Genomic DNA, 20,485 nt, shown 5'->3' with positions numbered 1-20,485 from the left:
GGATTCAGAGTCAGCCTCATCTGAGGACATGTTCAAGTTCAGAGGCCCCAAGAATAACTCATGGAGGTTTCAGTGCGTCTTCTGTCTACCTCAAAAAAGGAGTTGCTAGACTTCAAAATTCGCCTTCAAATTTGGAGAAACAGGTCGAGTTATGCAGAGTTCTTGCTATGCTAAGTTAATGTCTATGACTTTTGCGTATCGTATGCGTTTACTGACATGTTTTTATACTGATATACATATTGACATTAGGGATGCAAATTATCGATTAATTCATTAATCATTAGTTGATAATCTTATCGATCGACTTTCGATTAATTGATAAGCGGCGTTTTTCACCTGAGTTTCAGTGCTTCAATAGGGCCTTTAAAAATAGGCCCTATTATTATTATTATATTACATTATGATAATTCTATTCTATTATACATTCCTCAAGTAATTATGCATTAGGAAAAGAAAGCAGAAAAGTTTTTTTTATGGTATAACAAAATCCATTCATTAATTTAAAAAAAAAGAAATAAATTATGGACTGGCTCAGATCTTGCATTTGAAACAGACATAAAACAAAAAAGAATAGAAGAAATTAAATAGAGCCAAACAGAATATTATTGAGCCTATAGATTATGAAGAAACTGCATCTAGGCTATTACAAGCTAAATAGCCAACACAACTCTCTGAAGTTTAACTCGCGCTCACGGTAGTGAGGGATAGAGTAGTTACATTCTTAATGACAAGCCATCAGGCAAAGGTAAGCTAGCCCGCTAACGAGCTAGGTATCTAATCATTAAGCCTGAGTGAGCTAGTCCGCTATCAAGCTAAATAGCCAACTCAACTCTTACTTACTTACTTACTTACTAACTCTCATGTTAGCGCGGGAGTAGACAGAGATATTCACATTCATAGCAAGGTGAGCTAGCCCGCTAACGAGCTAGGTAGCTAACTCTATGAATTCTCAGTGAGCTAGCCCGCTAACGAGCTATTAGCTAACCTGAGTTTTAAGACTATAAGCCATAACTCGCGGCAGTAAGCGAGAGAAGGTATAATACAGTGTAGCTGTGATTTTAGGTTGACCAGGTGAACTGGTGGTGCCATGCAGGACAGCAGCATGCACGGTGTTCAAATGATAACTGAGTGAGCTAGTGGAACTATTGTATTTCAATACCGCATTACACAGAGAACATTTGTTTTCAACCGGTCTCTCGCGCTAGCGCCCTCTAGCGATTAATCGTGATTAATCGACTTTAGATTAATTGTCGATTAAGAGGTTGCTCGGTCAAAATGTATTAATCATTTGCATCCCTAATTGACATATAGCAATAGCATCAAAATAACACGATTGTACCTTGATTATTTATTTAACGTAGTGGTAAGATAAAGCTGGTAGTTTAGCAATTTCAAGCTAACGTGAAGATTTGCCTTTGTTATTGACTGGTTATTGCCTGGCATGCAAACGTAATGCCTAGTCTTGGGTTACTCGATATGTTTTTTTTTTTTCCTTTTCTGCAATCAATAGAGCATAAAACTCTGCATTGACCAGTTTAACAACTCCATTTGTTTTTAGTGTTTCATATTTCCATTTTTTACACGTTTACAATTAAATAAAAGATTAAAAGATATAAAATTGTGTCCTTTTTGGTTTGGCTTAATGGTATTAACTTTGCAAATAATCCCTGGTAGATAAATTGTCATCCGCAGAATTGTAAGATAGAGTGTGAACAGTATTACAGACAATAGGCCCAATAAGTACACCAACCTTTCCAATTAACAAATGTGGTTGCTCATAATTATTACTAGTAGTGACCTACAGTATGTAGAGGCATTTATTACCAGTCGCTATTTCTTTATCAAAATGGCACAGCCTAGACTTTGAGAGACAACCCATTGCGTGAGTACTTTTACTTTTACTTTTAAAGTAAATTTAAAAGTGAGTACTTTTTACTTTTTACTTAAGTAGGATTGTTGATGTAGTACTTTTACTTTTACTCTTTCATTTTCCTGGGTACTTGTACTTTTACTTAAGTGCTAAACGTCAGTACTTCTTCCACCACTGCTGACAGGGCAGTGTCCTAGCGTAGCTGCTAGGTCAGGTATCTGACCGTGTCAAACATCGGCCATTCTGTTAAACAATCAAAATGCTAAGTTTAATAAAGGTTTAACAATCGATGTGCTCATTTTAGTAGCTAATGGATTAAAATGACAACGTGAACGTTTGTCGAAACCACACGCAGTCCGATAATTGACACCATAATGATAACTGTCTAGCTAGCTAGCGAATAGCAAACGTTAGCTAGTTTTAACCAGAGATAACTTGCCAAAACATCAGTGGTGAAAGTAAGACGGTACTCACAATGACAAAAATTGGATTCTAAACCTGATTGTTCAAATCCTTGATTGTGATTGGCTAAAAGCCGTTGTAAAATCCAGCATTACCTTACAATTTGACCTGATTACATTCCATATTACTGCGCAGCGAATGGCAAGGCATTCATATAGCGCATTTCATACCCAGTGTTCCATCTGGCTGTTGCGTTGCTTCAAGGGTTGCGTGGCAACGATTTATTTAGGAACTATAATTTTTAGTGGCGGAAGAATGACGGTTTATCATTAAACTATTGTTTCTTAAATTGAATTGTCTTTATTTATGAAACCATATCAAATATGTGTAGTAACAGGTTTAGAAAAGCAATAAGCCCCGCGAGTCCGTGCTTTTCGCTGATTTTAGAACAGGTAAGGGGGTTTAACGGCACTCCGCTTCGCGTCGTGCCTAACAACTCCCTTACCTGTTCTAAAATCAGCGCAAAGCACGGCCTCTTGGGGCTTATTGCTTAAATAATGAGTTTGCCTATGACCATGTAGGCTTAGTTTATTACTTTAGCAGAGGAAAATTCCAACCTAACAAGTTCCATTTGGGAGACCCAGAGGTAAACTGTCCCCCGCGCCCCCTCACCTTCCCCCCTCACACAGGATCTATGCAAGGCTGCTTCTTAGGGAGCCCCCCACGTGTCATGAAAAAGTACCGCCCCGGGCGGCTGCCCGGTACGCCTTGCCTAAAACCGCCACTGACTGCAGGGCAAATATACTTGGCCGTGTCTTGTACTAAGTACTTTGACAGATGACTGATTCGATAAGATGCTAATGCTAGGTCTGAAGCACGGATAGACTTTTAGGCTAGTCTTAACTAGTATGTTCCTAATGATTACATGTGAGACATGTCTCAAACCGCTTTCTCAGAATAAATAGCACTCACTAGCTTAACAGTTAGCCAGTGGTTAGGCCAGTAGCAATGAAATACAACACGTTCCACATTATTATGCAAATTGGATTTAAGGGTCATAAACATACATTTTTTTGTTTTTCAATTAAAGTCATGGGTGGTATTGTGTCTCAGGGCTAATTGAATGATTGATTTCAATCTCAGTCACCTGAGATAATTAGTTTGCCAGGTGAGCCCAATCAAAGGAAAACTACTTAAGAAGGATGTTCCACATTATTAAGAAAGCAAAATGGGGAAGAAAAAGGATCTCTCTGCTGCTGAAAAGCGGCAAATAGTGCAATACCTTGGTCAAGGTATCACAACATTGGATATTTCCAAAGTAATTGCACATGATCATCGGACGGGGGAGAAATGTTTCACTGATTCACAGCACAAGTGGGTTCGTTCAGACAAAGGCAAGATAAGGAATATTTCTGCAAAACAAATGCGTAGGGTCAAGCGAGCAGCCACAAAAATGAAATTGAATAGCAGCAAACAGGTGTTTGAAGCCGCTGGTGCCTCTGGAGTCTAGCGAACTTCAGGATGTAGGATGCTCAAGAGGTTTGCAAGTGTCCTTAAACTTTATTCGGTTACCCCTAAACCCAGCTCACAAGAAAAAAAGGTTGCAGTGGGCTCAGGACTACATAAAGACTAACTTTCAAACTGTTTTGTTTACGGATGAGTGCCGTGCCACCCTTGATGTTCCTGATGGATGGAGTAGTGGATGGTTGGTGAATGGTATTGCCGTAGAAGCCCACATCCCACAGCCCCCCACCCCCCACCCCACTGCTTCACTGATTTAAAAAACCTGAAAGTCACAGGTTCGATCCCCACTAGTGGCAACCATGGCCCAAGTTGCTTAACGACTGTTAACGACTCTTAACCCTTCCAGCACTAAGGTGCCCCGTGGGGCAGTTTGTGGTATTTTTATTAATAGAATTTAAAATCAGACCAGAATAACAGGCCAGTAACAGAAGAGAAATACCCCAGAGGAGGGAGGAATGATAAACCAGTGACTTGGTCGCACCGACGAGCTAATTCCTTACCAGCAACGTGGCTAAGCGGTAAGACACAGGTACACAGTACCATTAACCTGAAGAGTGCAGGTTCGAAGCTCGCGTAAGATTTCAAAATCTACCTGAAAAGACACAGGTAAGATATTCACGAGTGGCAAACATGTCCCAAGTTGCGAAATGACTATCTCAATATCAGAGTAAGCCCGACTCTGTATAATTACATGCCAAAAGTGAATCTCAAGAAGAGAGGAAGCTCCGGAATATGAGTGGAACAGCCTCGAAAGTGACATTGTAACCCTCGAACTCTGAAAATGAAAGGCAAAGCAAGAATCGTGATAACCCCGAAATAAAACCCTAAAGACATAATATTAATTAAATTATTATCGAGTACATTTTAATTTCGTTTTTATGGGGCAATAGCTGTAAATGGAAGGGGATACGTTTTGTCAGTTGAAAGCTGATCTCATTCCGTCTCATCACAAGACGTTTTAATTAAATTCCTTGTCGTTTTCAACCAATGGCTGCAGCAGGGTGCGTGTGGCTAGACTGCTGACAGTCAATATGCTAAGGAGCAGTTCACACCTCTGTCAGCGGGAGGTGAGAAGTAACACATCGTCCCCCTCTCCCCTCTTGGCCTGTACGTGGGAAATTCCGGTAATTTGCGGCAGACGGATATTTCGGGGGAATGTCCGATATCAACCAGGAATGCTTATCATTCGCGGGTGTATCACAGCGTTTAAGGGCCCGATAATTTTGCTTTTCGTGCAGTTTAGGCCCCTTCAGGGTCCCCGACGGTGTGGAAATGACCTAGGCAAAGTATGTAGAGTTTCTGACTGACCACTCTCTTCCGTGGTACAAAAAGAAGAGTCGCGCCTTCCATAGCAAAGTCATATTTATGCATGACAATGCACCATCTCATGCTGCAAAGAATACCTCTGGGGCATTGGCTGCTATAGCCAATGCCCCAGAGGTATTCTTTGCATAAAAGAAGAGAAACTCATCGTGTGGCCCCCATCTTACCCTGACCTTAACCCTATTGAGAACCTTTGGAGCATCATCAAGCAAAAGATATATGTGGGTGGAAGGCAGTTCACATCCAATCAAGTGCTCTGGGAGGCTATTATGGCATCCTGATAAGACATTAATGCAGAAACAATCAAAGAACTCATGAGTTCAATGGATGCCAGAATTGTGAGGTTGATATCAAAGAAAGGGTCCTATGTTAACATTGACCTGTTAAGATGTTTTTGATTAAAACTTTTTTTGATTTCAGTAAATATGGCCTCCTAATGCTGCAAATTCAACAAATGACAATTTGTAGTTCTTTACAACCTATAAAATATCTTGAAACTCTGAGACTCTGAAACTCTGCATAATAATTTGGAACACTTAATTTTAATTTTTTTATTTTTGAGAAAAATACTGTTATCATTGGGAGGTTTGTTCAATACAATTTGAATTATACTCTAACAGTTGATGACTTGAAAATGTACTGACTGAATGTGCATTACTAGTAAGGAAAATCTGAGCAAAGTGTAATTTGCATAATAATGTGGAACGCGGTGTATAAAGTATTTTGCTTGCTAGCTACTTCAGCATTATGTTTTGCCATAATTAATAAACCGTGTGATTTCAGTAGTGGTGCTCCTAATTCAACAGCAACAGTTTGTCACTGTGGAATGCACTGTGTTTTCCAGACTATTAATCACACTGTACTTTTATGTGATTTTTATTTTTAAAAACCTGTGAAATGTCCGCACCTGTCTATTAACCACAGTTTATTTAACGTGTGGTGCAAGCACTACTAGCCATTTAGTAGCCAAATTGTATGAAGTAAGAAGGGGCATTTCAAGGAAAAATACTACTCCCCGTGCCCACACACACACACATTGATTGGTTATTGACTTGTCGTGCCAGTGTTTCTGCATTTGCTGTAAGATAATATGGCAGAACAGAACAGAACAGGAGGTGGTAGACAGCTCCTTTGCAGTTTATTGTGCTGGTCACAATGCAAAACTACCTTGACTGAATCTTACAGAACGTGGTTCTGAAAAGTGACTACAGACATACATGACTGTTTCAGCGTTGGGTACATGGCCACATTTCTTATTCTTGGGGACTTTCTTAAGACCTTTCAGTGGCAGGGGCTAAAGGATCCATTTGAGGAAGCAGGTGGAAGAGCTATGCATGCTGTATGTTCTTTGCACTGAACTCTCAGGAATTCAATTGATTTGAATAACTAATGATTATGGTTTGTGTTTCTTTATCCTCTAGGGTGTTGGAGGCACCGAAGACATTTACCGTGCCACCTACACAGCCTTTCGATGCCCTAAAGTCTCTGGTATACTGGGAGCACAGGAGAACATAAAGGTTACTACTCGCCTGTGCCGGGTTTTTTTTTTTTTCACCTTTTCCATTAGCACAGAAATTTGTTTTTGGTAAATGATAGTCAGTTCATGTATAATGGCCTGAAGTGTTGTTTGCTCCTGTTTTTTTCAGGTGCCCTTCACCTTTCTTCCACGGGATGAGGGAGATTATGCCCAGTTCTGGGATATGGAGTGCCACCCAGTAGGGGAGCAGCAGCAGAAGAGCCGTCTGCGTTTCCAGCTCTGTGGCATGGTGAGTTTAGCCTTCAACCCTAAATTATATATTTGAACTAGTGGAAACTGCTGTCTGTGTAGTTAAGCCACTTCAACACTTAGTATAAATCCGAACACAGTTTTGTTGTTGTCCAAGTATAAGCAACTTTTTATTTTTTTAAGTGAGTGTGCAAGCAGCTTAGTTCTGTGTAAGTTGGAGGCTCTTTATTGAGTTGTTGCTACATCCGGACAGGAGAGCAATGCATTCTTGATACTAGTGTTGGATGTTAATGAGATGCAATCAAGTGTGGGTCGATGGCTAGATAATGTAATTCACAATTGTTTAGGGACATAGGGACATACATACATACATACATACATACATACATACATACATAGTATACAGCCGCGGAAAAAATTAAGAGACCACTTCAAAATTATGTGTTTGAGTAAAATTAATATTTTTGTTTCATTCTATAAACTACTGACAACATTTCTACCAAATTTCAAATACAAATATAGCTGCAAGCAGCAATGGAGGGTTCATGCAGCGAATCGGCCAAATTCGATTGGCTGTTGATGGCGAATGCTTTCAGAACTCAATGCAGTTATAAAGCATGGTCTTTAGAAAGTCCGTGCCAATTTTGGTGAAGATCGGATCAAATTTGCGACCTGTGCTAACTTTTTAGTGTTTTGGATTAATTTAAGGTCAAAGGTCACCAAATGTATTGATTGTCCCCCAGATGGGGTCAGCAGTCCATGTACCAAGTTTGGTTTTGATACATAACAGGGTTGCCGAGATATGAGCTCACTTCCTGTTTGGCCTAATTCGATTGGCTGCTACTGGCGAACGCTTTCATTGATTGTTCCATAAACTAATGCAGTTATAAGGCATGGTCTAATGATGGTCTGCGCCAATTTTTGTGAAGATCAGATCAAATTTGTGACCTGTGTTTGCTTTTTAGTGTTTTTGACTCAATATGGCGCCCTGATCAATTATGATAATGTCACATATTTGCATGTGTCAACCTAAAGACCTCCAAGAGCATGAGTAGATCCCGCTAGTAAGTTGAAATTCCAAACACGTCAACAGCTACAGGCCAAAATGCATTTTTTGTAATTACAGCGCCACCTAGAGGTCAAAGGTCACCAAATTTCTTAAGCGTCTTCCTGATGAGGTAAGCGGTCCATGTAGTAAGTTTGGTCTTGATATATGAAATCGTTGCTGAGATATGAGCCCACGTCCTGTCAGGCGACTTCGTCGCAAACTTTGATTGGCTGTCACGGGCGAACGGTTTTAGTTGCGAAGATGAACTACAATAATTTTTGTGAGGCTTGGTCTGAAGATGATGTGTGTCAAGTTTGGTGTTGATCGGACAAATATTGTGACCCGTGAAACTTTTTGAAGGTTTTTGATAAAATCCAAAATGGCGGAAAATCCATCATGGCGCAAAATGACGTCATAGGGTGCGTTGAACTCGTGCTGGTCCAAGGATTCCAAGGATGCCTCATTTTTGAATATCGGGCCAACGGGTCAAAAGTTACGTGTGTGAACGTACGTCCAACTTTGACCTGTTGGTGGCGCTAGAGCGCTACATGTGCCTACATGAAACTTGGTGAAATGAATCATGGGACTGTCCCCAATCAGTGTGCTACTCCTGGCGCAAAAATGTAAGCAGCTCGGCTTTGTTTGATGGCTTATGACCTTCCATCTTCCTCTCGATCACATTCCACCGCTTTTAAATGGGATTCAGATCTGGAGATTGGGCTAGCCATGACATGGTCCTTGTTACGGCCCATCTTAGGCTCTAAACAAGAATTGAGGACCAGGCGAGAATTTGAAAAAGCCAGGGGTATTTTATTTAGTTTCCCGCACACAATTGGTCAAAGACCCGAAGGCCAAAAAGTAACGCTCCCACGCAGGAGAGAGAATTTGGGAAAAAGGTAATGGAGGCGGTGGCGAAGCCGGAGACCAGTCACGCAGTCCTTCCGAGAGTGTTGAGAGACATCGCTCAGGTAAGAACTGTGCTCTTAAATGGGGAACGGCAGGTGTGCCTAATGGACAAGGCAATCAGCCTGTGAAAAGCAAACAAAGGGTGAAAGCAAAAGGTACAAACATAACTGCCCCAGCAGGGGGTGCTAGAAATAAACTACAAGAATATGAGCGTCCGTAACAGTCCTGATCTGGTGGTCCTTCTGACCTGGCTGTGTGGCATGGAGCATTGTCTGCTGGAAAAAAGACTCCTCAGAGTTGGGGGACATTGTCAAAGCAAAAGGAAGCAAGGTTTCTTCCAGGGAAACTTTGTACCTCGCTTGATTCATGCGTCCTTCACAAAGACAAATCTGCCCCATTCCAGCCTTGCGGAGGCACCCCCAGATCATCACTGATCCTCCACCAAATTTCACAGTAGGAGCAAGACTCTGTGGCTTGTAGGCCTCTCCAGGTCTCCGTCTAACCATCAGACGACCATGTGTTGGGCAAAGCTGAAAATTGGACTCATCTTAGACGAAGACGAACTTAGAAGAACCTCCAGTCGGCTTTGGTTCAATCCTTATGGTCTTTTACAAACCTCACCCAGGCAAAGTACAACGTTGTCCCGGAAGAAAAACGTACTTCCCTTTGCTCTGACAATGTTCCCCAACTCTGAGGAGTTTTTTCCAGCAGGGCAATGCTCCATGCCACACAGCCAGGCCAGTAAAGGTGTGGATGAAGGACCACCAGATCAGGACCCTGTCATTGCCAGCCCAATTCCGAGACCTGAATCCCATAAAAAAACCTCTGAAATGTGATCAAGAGGAAGATGGATGGTCACAAGCCATGAAAAGAAGCCGAGCTGCTTGAATTTTTGCGCCAGGAGTAGCATAGTCACCCAACGGCAATGTGAAAGACTGGTGGAGAGCATGCCAAAACACATGAAAGTTGTGATTTTAAATCAAGGTTATTCCACCAAATATTGATTTCTGAACTCTTCCTAATTTAAAGCATTAGTATTGTGTAGTTTAAAAATGAATGAGCTTGTTTACTTTGCATTATTCGAGATCTGAAGACACTGCATTTTTTTTGCTATTTTGACCAATTGTCATTTTTCTGCAAATAGATGCTCAAAATGACAATATTTTTATTTGAAATTTGGTAGGAATGTTGCCAGTCGGTTATAGAATAAAACAAAAATGTACATTTTACTTTAACACATACCAATACATAGTAAAACCAGAGAAACTGATAATTTTGAAGTGGTCTCTTAATTTTTTACGCAGCTATACATACATACATACATACATACATGTTAGCTTACTGTATACAAATAAACTTGTATACTATTAAAATGAACATGGCTTCAGTGTAACAAGTAATCAATATGCTAGGTAATGACAAAAAGACGTTCAAAAACAACAGAAAGTCATAGGTTTACGTTTCTGGCAGACAATTGGCCTCATTCTCGATCATTTTCTGAAATTCTTCTGAAATGTTGCTTACACGACTTCGTAAAAACAACGTAAGGGAAACACTTCCGCCGCATTCCTGCACACTTGAAACTGCGTTCATAAGCAGCCGTAGTCTTCTCAGCTGTCTGTGCACTTATAAGGCAATTTTACCTTAACTTCTCATTCGCCTCATCTGTCTAGCTCTGGATTTGCGCAAAAAATAATTGGCTATTGTTGTTGAATGGACGGAATGAGATGTTCACTTTCTGGAGTATATTTCCACATTATTTTCATCAAGCTAGCTCTATTGGCCTACAATCTGTTCGACATCGATTGTATTCACATTTGTATTGTTTTGCATTCATGCGATTGCATTCGCACTTGTAATATTCAGCTAGCTAGCATTCACATGTGTCATATCCAGCTAACTAGCACTATTGACCTACAAACGGGTTGACATCGATTTTTATAGCCTAACTTACAACTCTGATGTTTTCTGGATAGCATAAAGAAATAAATTATAAGGCCACTTACCCTTTGTTGAATCCATGTGAGGAAAGGAAATAGTCGCTGACAATCATCAAATGTTGGGCGAGGTGATGACAAATTCACGTGAGACTGGCTGGTAACTGATCAGTGCCACGACGTTATCATCATCGCTACAAACGAGCACGCACCAGCCTAGGTGCGATGACATCACACGGTTGACAAAGAACCACTTGTTGATTAGTCTGATATTTTATTAATATTTTGAATGAATGCACTACTGATAAAAACGTCTAGATAGCAGTTCAGATTAGGCAAACTCTGCATAATAATTTCCTTGAAGCCTTAACAATGACTGTAGAATGTTCCCGTAGAACATTCTGTAGAACATTTGTGAATCAGCCAGAAAAAAAACTCACCCACTGCGGTAGGTTGGTAAAACAAAAAACCTACGTTCTGAAAGGTTAAAGTCTTCTCAACTGCTGTCGAGAATGAGGCCCAATGTTCCCAGCTAACTGCATCCAGGGTCCAGCTGAGCTAAGCTTGCCTAGTCTTCAACTACATTTAAGTTCCCTGTTAAAGGCTAACTTTTGCACCCAAAAAAAGGTCAAAATTCCCGAGCTTAACTTTTCCAAATGTTCCAACCCACAAGCAGAGGGAATCACCAAATTATGTATTTGAAAATACTTTATGTTTCCTTGATTCTTTTGTTTTTATAGGGTGTTAAAAGTCGAGCAGGCACTGGTGTAAATGAGGGAGATTCATCTGTGGCACAAACGGAAGCCTCCACCATGTCGAGGATGAGACCTGACTCTACAACCAAGACTGAGTAAGAATCCACACCTACAGTTTTATACTGAGCTTAATAAAGATAACTTGGCTCAGATGTACTGTTCGTACTGAAGACTTTTGCAAATGTTGTTCCAGGTCAAAGGAGGCCCCCATTAGAAGAGTATATGCTCCCCAGGATATCTACACTTTCCCAGCCACACGATTGGGCATGGCCCAAACACTGAAGGTCAACTTCCGCAACAATTCCTTTGACTCGCATGAGGTAAGCTCACAGACGGACTCCACATATACTGCACAACTATCTAGGTTAATGTAGCATATAATCACTACGACACATGCCTATAGTGTCAAAAAGAATCGCTTCAGGCAAATTGTTTAAGGAGTGAGTGAGTTGGCTTGAGGAAAGTTAATTAGTGAAAGGTGTGCTTAATTCTGATTTAATAGGATGGCTGAAGAATCCCTTTGAATAGAATTTGCAATATGCTCTCAGTATGATCTCATTTGACAATGTTGTGGGCTCAGAGCCATGTTTAAGTGCTTCTCCAAAAAATAACTTAATATCCCCGATGGAGGATAGAAACATTTGCAGTGTTTTTCAGTTGGAACAGTAGGATATACATAATCCTCTACTGTCTGAAATGAGTCACTCATTCAAGGGATTGTTTCTCTGAAGAGACCGCAGGCTAACATAGTTGTCCAGCATAGAGCAGGCTGAGCCCGGAGTCATTCACTAAGACACTCACTACTGCACTAAGACTGTAGTGAACCACACACCACCTGGGAAAGGAGTTTTTGAAAGGACCGGGTGCGATGCGTAAAACACAAGACTAGTCCAGTTACCACTTTAGGGTGATCATTACTGCTATCAAGGAAGTGTCTATCGCGATATGTATCGATATTGTTTTGTCGCCCAGGTCTAACTCTTAAGGGTGGTATTTAAATTGATAGGTGCCGATCCATGGGTTATCCTGTAGGCAAGAGAACTCCCAGCAGAGGAGTTGCATGTGTCCTCTTTGGCTGATCAAACAGTCATTCTGGATCATCTGCAGTGGTCTCGCCACACATGCAGGCAGACCTGCTAAAATCGTTTAAAAAAACATCCCCGCTCTGATTTGTGAAAAAAATTATTCTCTACAGTACTTGATAATATGTAGTTGAGATTTGCAATATTGGAATGCCGTATAATACAGGTATTCTCAACAGTGTGAGTTGTGAGACTATCGATTTGGTAATTGGCTTGTTCTTGCCTTCCAGCTTACCTTCATAAGCCCCAAAGCACCCTTTCACATCAAGCATTCCAAATATTCCTTAAGGTGAGTTGTGCAACTGGTATGGATATTTTCCATCTGCCTTCTTTCTCTGGTGGTCTGAAACTCATGTACAACTTTCTGTTTCCAAGCGAATGTTCTACTGCTTCATTCTCTCCTTTCATTGCTTACTATCCCCTCAGATAGTTTCTGACTTTCAGTTTGCATATATCTTTGCAATATACTTATTATGTGACTTTGCAATATACTTGTAAACAGTGGTTAAATTGGCTTTTGTGAGGAGGGGGAGCCATTGTGTGCGGTCAATGGTCATCTTTCAAAAGCATGTTTATTAATATCGCTCTCACATACATTATGAATTAATGCATTATTACACTAAAGGGGCTCTTTTTCCTCTTCGTATGCGTAGGGGTTGAATAGTTTTTCAAACAAAAAGGCCACAATTCAATGTTTTTTTTCAAATATCATCAAACAAAATTATGAAACGTATTTATTATTCGCACATAATAAAGCTGCATGAAGTATATAAAATGTATGCTCATGAGTACATTAGTGCAAGACATTGGTATTTATATCATCACTTGTTTCAGGGTCATTGGAAATCTATTAGCCTACAGTTTTTCAAAATGACTTTGCACCAACAACTTTAAGTTAGCCTATGTGAACTTAAATATTCTGTGTAATTCAGAGCTGAAACCACAACAGAGGGACACATGTCTTTATATATCATATTAGCCTAGTATTTTAGTTACACTGGTAGCCTATTGTCAAAAATATATTTTTAAGTAAATATTGGAAAACTTATAGTTGAGTTTGATTATTTCAGTAAGGTCTATATTGCAAAGATCATAGGAATCTAGGTAACACTTAAGACCCCTTTGTCAGTCAATGAACTAAGAAATTATGAATTTCCCAAAAATTATAATAAAACAATTAAAGCAGGTAGCGATAGTCTACAAGATTTGACATTTGCTAACGGATAGCTAGCCAGTGGTTTGTATGGTGTTACTCGCTTTTTAGTGCGGGCGTCATTGGCCATCATAGGCGTTTGTTGTGCCCTTGTTCCCCTATGAATATGAGCCCCTTAATGCGAGTTTAACTGCACTTTGTCGTAAAGTGGTGTCATGTTTTTTCTTTGGGTTAGGATAGCATAGCTCGTTGGCTATTAGGTTCTGTTCTGAGTGAAGGCTAAACTGCTTGGCTGCTTCTTAAAGTTAGCTTAGTTCATGTATTGTTTCAGGCTGAAAACGCCAGTCTGAAGAGCAAAAACAGATCATACAACACTAACCTTCTCCACACATTCTAGCGGTGGCTATTTGGTGGACAGCTTACTAACAACAACAATGTTTCTTTAGAAAACCATTTGGTACCACTTTACAATAAGACTCCATTATAAATGGTTTATAAAGAGGTTATTAATTGGGTTGTAAACCCTTTGTAAGTCATTAATAAGCCCTTGTAAATTAGTTATTAGCACAGTTTTTATACGTCGATGCTGGCTCACTATTTGGGAAGATCCCCATCTTGGCAACCCACTGTCTATCCCTTAACTTGCTCTGCTAGCCTAATTGCACACTCCCTACCATTCTTGTATCTGATACTAGAGATTAAACCCCAGGAGGGGGGAGGGCTCACAACGCTCACACCATTTTAACAATCACCAAAGATTGTAGCTGTCGATTTTTGACATTCACTGACGTGCACTTCGCGAGAGAATCAGTAGAATGCCCTATCACGTCTCATAATTCCATGTTTCATTGATTGGCTACAGTGTCTTCGAGTAGTCTTGTGACTTATATAGTCTCATATTGCAATGCGTTAGTCAGGAGATGAAAACATATTAAAAGTAGTATATGATTTTTTTACAATCAGGGAGACGGAGCTGAGCTCCGGCGGGGTTTGTTGTGGACCTCAGGAGGCGGAGCTGAGCTCCGGAGCGCTCCGGCCCAATTTAACTTCTGCTTGTAAACTGATCTACCTGGCAAGCAATTTCTGTTTAGTTTACATGCTGGGGTCACATTTTGAAGCCCCTTGTCTGTCTCATAGTCTGACCAATTACTTATCTGACAAACCAACTTTCTTATATTACAGCTACTATAAAAACTATTTAATAGTACAAACAGCAGCACATAATACAACATGATTGCTTTCCTTTGTTTACAGCACAGTAGCCTACTGTAACTGGTGAACATTAGCAGGAGAACATCAGGGATTTCTTTGATCCTTAAAAATAACATTCTGTAAATCTTAAAAAAAAAAAATTAAAAAAAAAGCACATTTTGACAGTTGTGGATTTCACAGCAGTTATTGTAGTTGACTAGTGAGCTTAGCTGCTGTTGGGTCGCATGAATCAACTGTTGTGCTCCTGAATGCAGTCCATACCGTCTGTCCATTAGGATCATTTTGTTTGTTGATCTCCCAGCAAGTTATTCACTTGTACTAAAAAAATGTACTTCAAAAATGTACTTCCCCCCCCCTTTGTCCTAGACAATTTAGCGATGACTGCCTTGCACTGACATGTATGTGCTTTTCAGTGGATATTGTCAGTAGATTACCATAGATTAGAAGACCCCAAATCACCATTTTAATATGACGTGACTCAAAGGTCCAATCCTTGGAATTACACAAGAGAGTTTTGCAACTCTATTGTCATTTATGTAGCAGCGTTGTAGAATGTGCGGCCCACACTCTGAATGGTGTGAGCATTTCTGTAGAGCCTGATGCTCATTCCTAATATGACTTGGGCATTAGGTGTAACCCCTGACTCTACATGTAGTTGGGGATGGGTGTACGTGTTTTGTGACGCATCATACATACTCTGTGTTGTTCGATTTTCCTGTCATTAATGCTTTAGGTTCCTCAGTATATACAGTGCCTTGCATAAGTATTCACCCCCTTGGATGTTTTACCCTTTTATTGCTATCTTCTATTCTATTGGCTTTTTGGACAAAAAAAATCTCAAAATAGCCCTCTTTAATGTCAAAGTGAAAACAGATTTCTACACAGTTATGTTAATTAAATAAAAATATGTAATGAAAATAAGTGATTGCATAAGTATTCACCCCCTTTAAATAGACTGACCTAATTCAACAGAGGTCCAGCCAATTGGTGCTAGAAGTCTCACAATTAGTGAAATGGGGATCAGTGTGCAGTGAATGTGTCTCAAGTGATCGTAGTATAACGCCACCTGTGTCTGGAAGGTCCATTCACTGGTCAGTATTCAGTAATCAGTATTCCTGGCTACTGTTACACCATGAAGACCAAAGATCACTCTAAGAAACTCAGAGAAAAGGTTATTGAAAAGTATAGGTCAGGGGAAGGATAGAAAAAAATGTCCAAGGCACTTAACATCCCCTGAAATTCTGTTCAATCCATCATCAAGAAATGGAAGGAATATGGCACATGTGTAAATCTGCCTAGATCAGGCCGTTCTTACAAACTGAGTGACCATGCAAGAAGGAAACTAGTAAGAGAGGCCACCAAGACACCTATGACTACTCTGAAGAAGTTTCAAGCTTCAGCAGCTGGTATGGGAGAGACTCTGCATACCACCACTGTTGCCTAGGTTATTCACCAATCAAAGCTTCATGGAAGAGAGCCACTGTTGGGAAAATGTTCCACTTTGGTCTCATCAAACCACAGAACCTTCTTCCACTTGACCATGGAGACTTCCACATGCCTTTTGGCGAACTGTAGTCGATACTTTTTCAACAGTGGCTCTCTTCCATAAAGCTTTGATTCGTGAAGAACCCAAATAGTCATAGGTCTGTTGGTGGCCTTACTAGTCTCCTTCTTGCACACTGTCACTCAGTTTGTGAGAACGGCCTGATCTAGGCAGATTTACACATGTGCCATAATCCATCCATTTCTTGATGATGGATTTAACAGAATTCCAGGGGATGTTTAGTGCCTTGGACATTTTTTTGTATCATTCCCCTGACTTATACAACCTTTTCTCTGAGTTGCTTAGAGTGATCTTGGGTCTTCATGGTGTAACAATAGCCAGGAATACTGATTACTGAATACTGACCAGTGAATTGACCTTCCAGACACAGGTGTCGTTATTCTACAATCAAATCACTTGAGACACATTCACTGCACACTGATCCCCATTTCACTAATTGTGAGACTTCTAGCACAAATTGGCTGGACCTCTGTTGAATTAGGTCAGTCCATGGAAAGGGGGTGAATACTTATGCAATCACTTATTTTCATTACATATTTTTATTTAATTTACATATCTGTATAGAAATCTGTTTTCACTTTGACATTAAAGAGGGCTTTTTTGTGAAATTTTTTTTTGTCCAAAAAACCAACTTACATTGACCATGACTGATTTATAAAAAGGGTAAAACATCCAAGGGGGTGAATACTTATACAAGGCACTGTAATGGGCTGTGTGCCTTATGTTATGACTTACATCGATTTTCTATCGTGACCAGCAACCAGACAAAACTGTCATTTCTGATCAGTCATTGAATGCCTCAGAACATTTAAAAGTTAACTGTGAATTCAGGGACCCTGCTTTTAGCCACTGTGATATTCTTTGTTAGTTAATTAACCAGCATTATTGCTGTGTCAGAACTTGTCTGAAAATATGAATATTTTTTATTTTTTTTAATCAGTCAGTTATTTTAATTCATGTGTATATGTGTTGATCACCGGACACATCAGCTCATGTTTTCCTTTCCTCCATCAGATCGCAGCATTACATCAACCTGCCAGTCCAGTTCAAACCAACCTCTGAAGGATCCTATGTGGGCTGCCTCGTCGTTCAGATGGGCACAGGTGCAAACCTTTGCGTTCAACTTGTAGGTGAAGCCATTGCTTGAGACTGCTTTTGAGCAATACAGTCTTTGGAGACCTCTGTGATGTCATCAACAGAGTCGCTGTGGGGGCTACTGTTAACTAGAGGACACTATCTTGGTACCCTGTGCCTCTGTTGTGGAGTACTAGTAATACCATCAATCTGTCAGCCTGAGGTGATTTGCAGTTCAGTGACGCTTGAACATCTGAATCTGGATTTTAAAACTGAAGTTTGGTGTTCCTAATGCAACGGGTCCATGAGGCACCATAAATCAGCTCATGGGGCGTGCTAATGTTGATTTTGTACACGTTTAGGCATTTTCTTAAACATTCATTTGAGAATGTATGTATACAAGAGGGCCTTAAACATTGGCTGAATGATTCAGCTGAATTGGCTTAATTTTGTAGCTTTCCTGAAGGTTTTTTTTGTAGCTTTATTTGTTTTCAGATATTTATTAACTGTGTCATTTTTGTGATTTAAAATAAAGTGATTTTTTTAATTAATTTTTTATCATTGAATTATTTCTTTGAGATCTACCCTCACATTTCAGGACTTTACCGAGTGTATTTCTTATTTTGTCTTAAGTATATTACATTATTACCCCTTTGGATCAGTTGTTAGTTATGTGCCTCTTGTTGCCAAGCCAGCATCCTAGCCTTCTGTTGAGCCTGAGGTTCTTAAAGGGATAGTTCGGTTTTTAAGACATGAAGTTGTATGGCATCTACATCACCAGTGTAATGCAATCCACGCTGACTTACCTCTGACAGCGTCCTGTGAGCAGAGTTCTCGTCCAGTTTTGGTCAAACCGAAAGTAGTCCGGCAGGTTTCTAGACCCAGGAAAATAAAACGTTTCTCTTCCCAAAACATTATGTGTTCAAAAGAGTGATATATTTGCATCCCAAAACCGTTGTAGTGGAAAAAGTCACACCTCGTTATCACTTGGCCCTATTTTCAATACGCTCGATAATGCAATCTCACAGCTAGAGTCTACCTGTTTGATTCGCGAAAGTTTGATTCACCAAAGTTGCCTGAGAGAAACGTCCATCACAGGAAAACGGTGCTTTATGTCAATTTTATCAAATGTTGTCTCAGTTTTCATCGTTTTCCTGTGATGGACGTTTCTCTCAGGCAACTTTGGTGAATCAAACTTTCGCGAATCAACTTTCGCGAATCAACTTTCGCGAATCAAACAGGTAGAGACTCTAGCTGTGAGATTGCATTATCGAGCGTATTGAAAATAGGGCCAAGTGATAACGAGGTGTGACTTTTTCCACTACAACGGTTTTGGGATGCAAATATATCACTCTTTTGAACACATAATGTTTTGGGAAGAGAAACGTTTTATTTTCCTGGGTCTAGAAACCTGCCGGACTACTTTCGGTTTGACCAAAACTGGACAAGAACTCTGCTCACAGGACGCTGTCAGAGGTAAGTCAGCGTGGATTGCATTACACTGGTGATGAAGATGCCATACAACTTCATGTCTTAAAAACCGAACTATCCCTTTAAGTGTCTTCAGGCTTATATAATAGTAAAAATCTGGAAAACGTGAAACATGTCGCTATTTTGATGTACTTCCGACATTGTCACCTTTGGCACAAAAACATTTCAATTACAATGAACTTTGAATTGATGTGCAAATGTAAAAGGTATATGGTGAAAAAATATTTAACGGTTTCAAAAGGTAACTGACATTTTAAAGGGCATGTCCCAAAATAGCCTATACAGTGCCACTTTAAAGTATGTGAACCCCTTGACCACTTAGGAGTTTTCTGTTGTTTTACCATGATTTTAAAAATTTTTCATCACCAATTTTCCATAGAAGGAATGTCAGGTTTATGTTTATCATTTGCGTGTACTTTTTTTTAGAGGGAATTGTTTGAGTAGCCAAAAGACTACATGAAACATTGAATTAGTCCATTTCAAAAGTAAGTGAACCCCCAGCTGAATTGGTAAAGTCAAGCAGGTAACAGATTCAGTGAAACTTATTTGGGTGCTTAATTAGTCAATTAAGCAAACCGATCATCTGAGACATCCTTAGGGAAAGGTTTGGGCAACACAGATTAAAAGAGAGAGGAAACCAACCAAACTACTGTAGTGCCAAGGTGTACCCACACAGATCAACAATGCCGAAAGGAAACGAGATATCCGAGAACATCAGGAAGAAGGTTCTGACAGCCCATCAGTCTTGGGAAAGCTATAAGACCATCTCCAAAAGATTCCAGCTCCATCCATCCATCCAAGACAAATCATTTAGAAATGGAGGGCATTCAACATGACCGCATCTCTGCCTAGAAGTGGACGCCCATCAAGACCATCACCAAGAAGCACCAGAAGAAGAATAAATCAGGTAAAAGTCAACCCACACATAACCTCTAAAGAGTTTCGGACCTCTCTGGCAGCATCTGGGGTAAATGTACATGGGTCTACAATCAGACGAAAATTGAATAGACATAACATTCATGATCGGGTTGCTAGAAGGAAGCCTCTGCTCTCAAGAAAGAACAAAACTGCCCGTTTCAACTTTGCCCGAGAGCACTTGGATAAACCAAAGGCCTTCTGGAAGTCCCTTCTTTAAACAGATGAGTCCGAGATAGAATTATTTTGTCACGATCAAAACCAACAATTTTCGTCTGATTGTAGACCCATGTACATTTACCCCAGATGCTGCCAGAGAGGTCCGAAACTCTTTAGAGGTGATGTGTGGGTTGACTTTTACCTGATTTATTCTTCTTCTGGTGCTTCTTGGTGATGGTCTTGATGGGCCTCCACTTCTAGGCAGAGATGCGGTCATGTTGAATGCCCTCCATTTCAAAATTATTTGTCTTGGATGGATGGATGGAGCTGGAATCTTTTGGAGA

At 40.2% G+C, this 20,485-nt stretch overlaps 1 protein-coding gene across 1 annotated transcript in view; it reads left to right on the top strand.

The window, feature by feature from the left end:
- The window catches only part of cep192 (centrosomal protein 192), a gene marked incomplete at its 3' end in the record, with an annotated part of 74,481 nt that extends 56,832 nt beyond the window's left edge, over positions 1–17,649 (top strand). Inside the window, exons 34-39 of the mRNA XM_080851764.1 lie at positions 6,541–6,636; positions 6,766–6,885; positions 11,477–11,586; positions 11,685–11,811; positions 12,804–12,862; positions 17,517–17,649. Of these exons, the coding sequence (XP_080707890.1) occupies positions 6,541–6,636; positions 6,766–6,885; positions 11,477–11,586; positions 11,685–11,811; positions 12,804–12,862; positions 17,517–17,649 (645 nt within the window). The remainder of the gene's footprint in view (positions 1–6,540; positions 6,637–6,765; positions 6,886–11,476; positions 11,587–11,684; positions 11,812–12,803; positions 12,863–17,516) is intronic.
- Between the last annotated feature and the right edge of the window lie 2,836 nt (positions 17,650–20,485).

This window comes from Sprattus sprattus (genome assembly GCF_963457725.1).
Source record: "Sprattus sprattus genome assembly, chromosome: 14".
In the NCBI taxonomy this organism is placed as follows: Eukaryota; Metazoa; Chordata; class Actinopteri; order Clupeiformes; family Clupeidae; genus Sprattus; species Sprattus sprattus.
Note: the sequence above shows the minus strand (reverse complement) of the source record. Positions and strands in the feature narration are given on the sequence as shown.